This window comes from Otolemur garnettii, unplaced genomic scaffold (genome assembly GCF_000181295.1).
Source record: "Otolemur garnettii isolate 467f Iridium unplaced genomic scaffold, OtoGar3 scaffold00111, whole genome shotgun sequence".
In the NCBI taxonomy this organism is placed as follows: domain Eukaryota; kingdom Metazoa; phylum Chordata; class Mammalia; order Primates; family Galagidae; genus Otolemur; species Otolemur garnettii.
The window spans coordinates 3,148,889-3,151,156 of record NW_003852506.1 but is presented as its reverse complement, the minus strand read 5'-3'; the positions used below and the strand labels follow the sequence as shown (position 1 = coordinate 3,151,156).

At 33.8% G+C, this 2,268-nt stretch overlaps 1 protein-coding gene across 1 annotated transcript in view; it reads right to left on the bottom strand.

Moving 5' to 3' along the window:
• Positions 1-2,268, bottom strand: part of SYNJ1 (synaptojanin 1) — a 102,476-nt gene that overhangs the window by 72,646 nt on the left and 27,562 nt on the right. Inside the window, exons 3-4 of the mRNA XM_023517447.1 lie at positions 1,951-2,037; positions 203-470 (exon numbers count right to left, since the gene is read on the bottom strand). Coding sequence (XP_023373215.1) covers positions 203-470; positions 1,951-2,037 — 355 coding nt within the window. The remainder of the gene's footprint in view (positions 1-202; positions 471-1,950; positions 2,038-2,268) is intronic.

Below are 2,268 nucleotides of genomic sequence, written 5' to 3'. Positions count from 1 at the left end.
GGAGACTCGCTTGAGCCCAGGAGTTGGAGGTTGCTATAAGCTGTGATGCCATGGCACTCTACCCAGGGGGATAGCTTGAGGCTCCGTCTCAAAAAAAAACAAACAAAAAAGAAATAACAATTGTTGAACATCTTGTGCCCCAAATCACCAAGGAATTACACAGCACAATTAAAAAGGGGAAAAAAATAAAACACGGACTCACCAGAAAAATCTATTATCAGTTGTCTGTTCTTGCATACTACGATGTGCATTAAGACTCAGATCTAAACTGATGCCAGAAGCAGACCATGCAAAATAAAAGTTTCCTGAATTCAAAACTTTTCGCACTTCTGAAATGCGATCTTCATCTGAAGAATCAATTCGGAGAGATATAAACTCAGTGGAAGTAACACGGAACACTTCAGATTCTTGAATTTTTCCAACAGACATACATCCCGTGACAAGAACCAGATAATGTAACATAGTATCACCTGTAAAAACCAGATATGTCATTGCATGAAAAAATCCCAACATTTTCCAAACCATTTAGTTTCTTCTTTTTTCTTATACCTCTATCTTTTAAATCTGACATTGTGATTATTTTAAAGCTATCACCGACATGTTCAACCTCACAACTAAATTTTTTTAAGCTGAAAAAATCCTTCCTTAAGTATGTTACACATAATAAAGCATTTAGACATTAACAGGATAATCCTATACTTATGAAATTGTTCCTTTACTTAATCTGAAGCTATAAAAAAATTATCAAATGAAAAAATGTGTTACATTCTCTACCTTCTCCTTATAGGGAAATTCAGATAAGACAATGAATGTAAAAGTGCTTTGTACAATTGAAAAAATGGTATATTAATGTGACCTGATAATTTTGATGACATATGGACAAAAGTCCTTGGTAATAATTTATAAAGCAATTTGATTTGCAAAACTTTCATAGAGATTTTTTACTTCTAATTGTGATTTAAAAAACCCTACGAAATCAGTAAGAACTTGAAATTCAGCAGGTGTACTTTGAGCCTGTGCTTTGACATTGAAAAGTGGCCTTGAATCTTGGCTCCCCTATTTATTATCTGGACCAACTTCAGCATGTAGCATAACCAACCTGGGATATGATCCTTTCTGAAAAAGAATTAAAACAAATACCTCACTAGGTATCTCTAGGATCACCTAAGATTAATTAGTAAAGCACCTAGGCGTTTTACATGTGACAGATTTGTAAAAAATGACAAATTTCCATTTTATATACCAGTGCTATTCAAAGTATGGTCCATGAACTGTTATCAGCTCACAATGAGAAAAGGTGGTATACCAGAATGCAAATTAATTACATCACTAAATTTACCTTTTAGTTCAGCTAACCTTTTTTCTCATGGTAAGACTTTATCAGTGAAGGAAGCCGTATGTTGATAGGCATGATGGTGCAAGTTCCTTATATCATCACAGACCAATAACAAAATAATTCACTGACAGTACCAGTCTTTGGGCCACACTTTGAGTCGCACCATTACAGGCAAACTAGTCATCACAAAGGCAACTCTGTAGCCCATGGTGACATTAAGTGGCAGAGACAGGCTCGAGCTGAGACCTTTTAAATCCAAAAGAGATATCTCTTTCACTGTAAACCCAGAAAAATCAATGTTTCTCATAAGACACCTTTTCCTAAATGTATTGAAGGAAAGACAAAGAGAAATGCTCTTTTTCCTTTTTGATAGTTGATAGCCGTCTCCTAAAGTGTTCAAACCAAAGACTATCTCTGGAAGTTAAAAATAACAAGAGCCTAAGCATGTGGCATGACTTTTGGTGCAATAAACCTTATAACAAAATGAGCTAAATTAAAGTTTAAAATACATTACCACATTAAGAGCTTAAATATGGAGTTTGAAGTAATACATGGGTAGAATTATAAAAGGAGAAAATAAAAAAAGGATCAATTATATTGAACAATAAACTTACCAAGATTTAATCGTAAAACACCTAGTAGTCCATATGCATCCAGTACTTTGGAGTATGTACCCTTGATTGCCTCTTTTTCTGCAGATGCTACAAAAAAAGTTCTAGGTTAAGAAAAATAACCTGAAATATCAGATTCTATTTAGCTACAAAGCCAGAGTTTCAACCAAAAATATCTAAATCTGATATTTTTAAAACCCTGTTATTGACATAAATGTATAAAGTATTTTCTCAAATTACTCTTCCCAAAGAGTTAACACATTATTTCAGAACCATCCATTAATTAACCCATCTTCTCCCACTGATGTGAAATTTATCTTA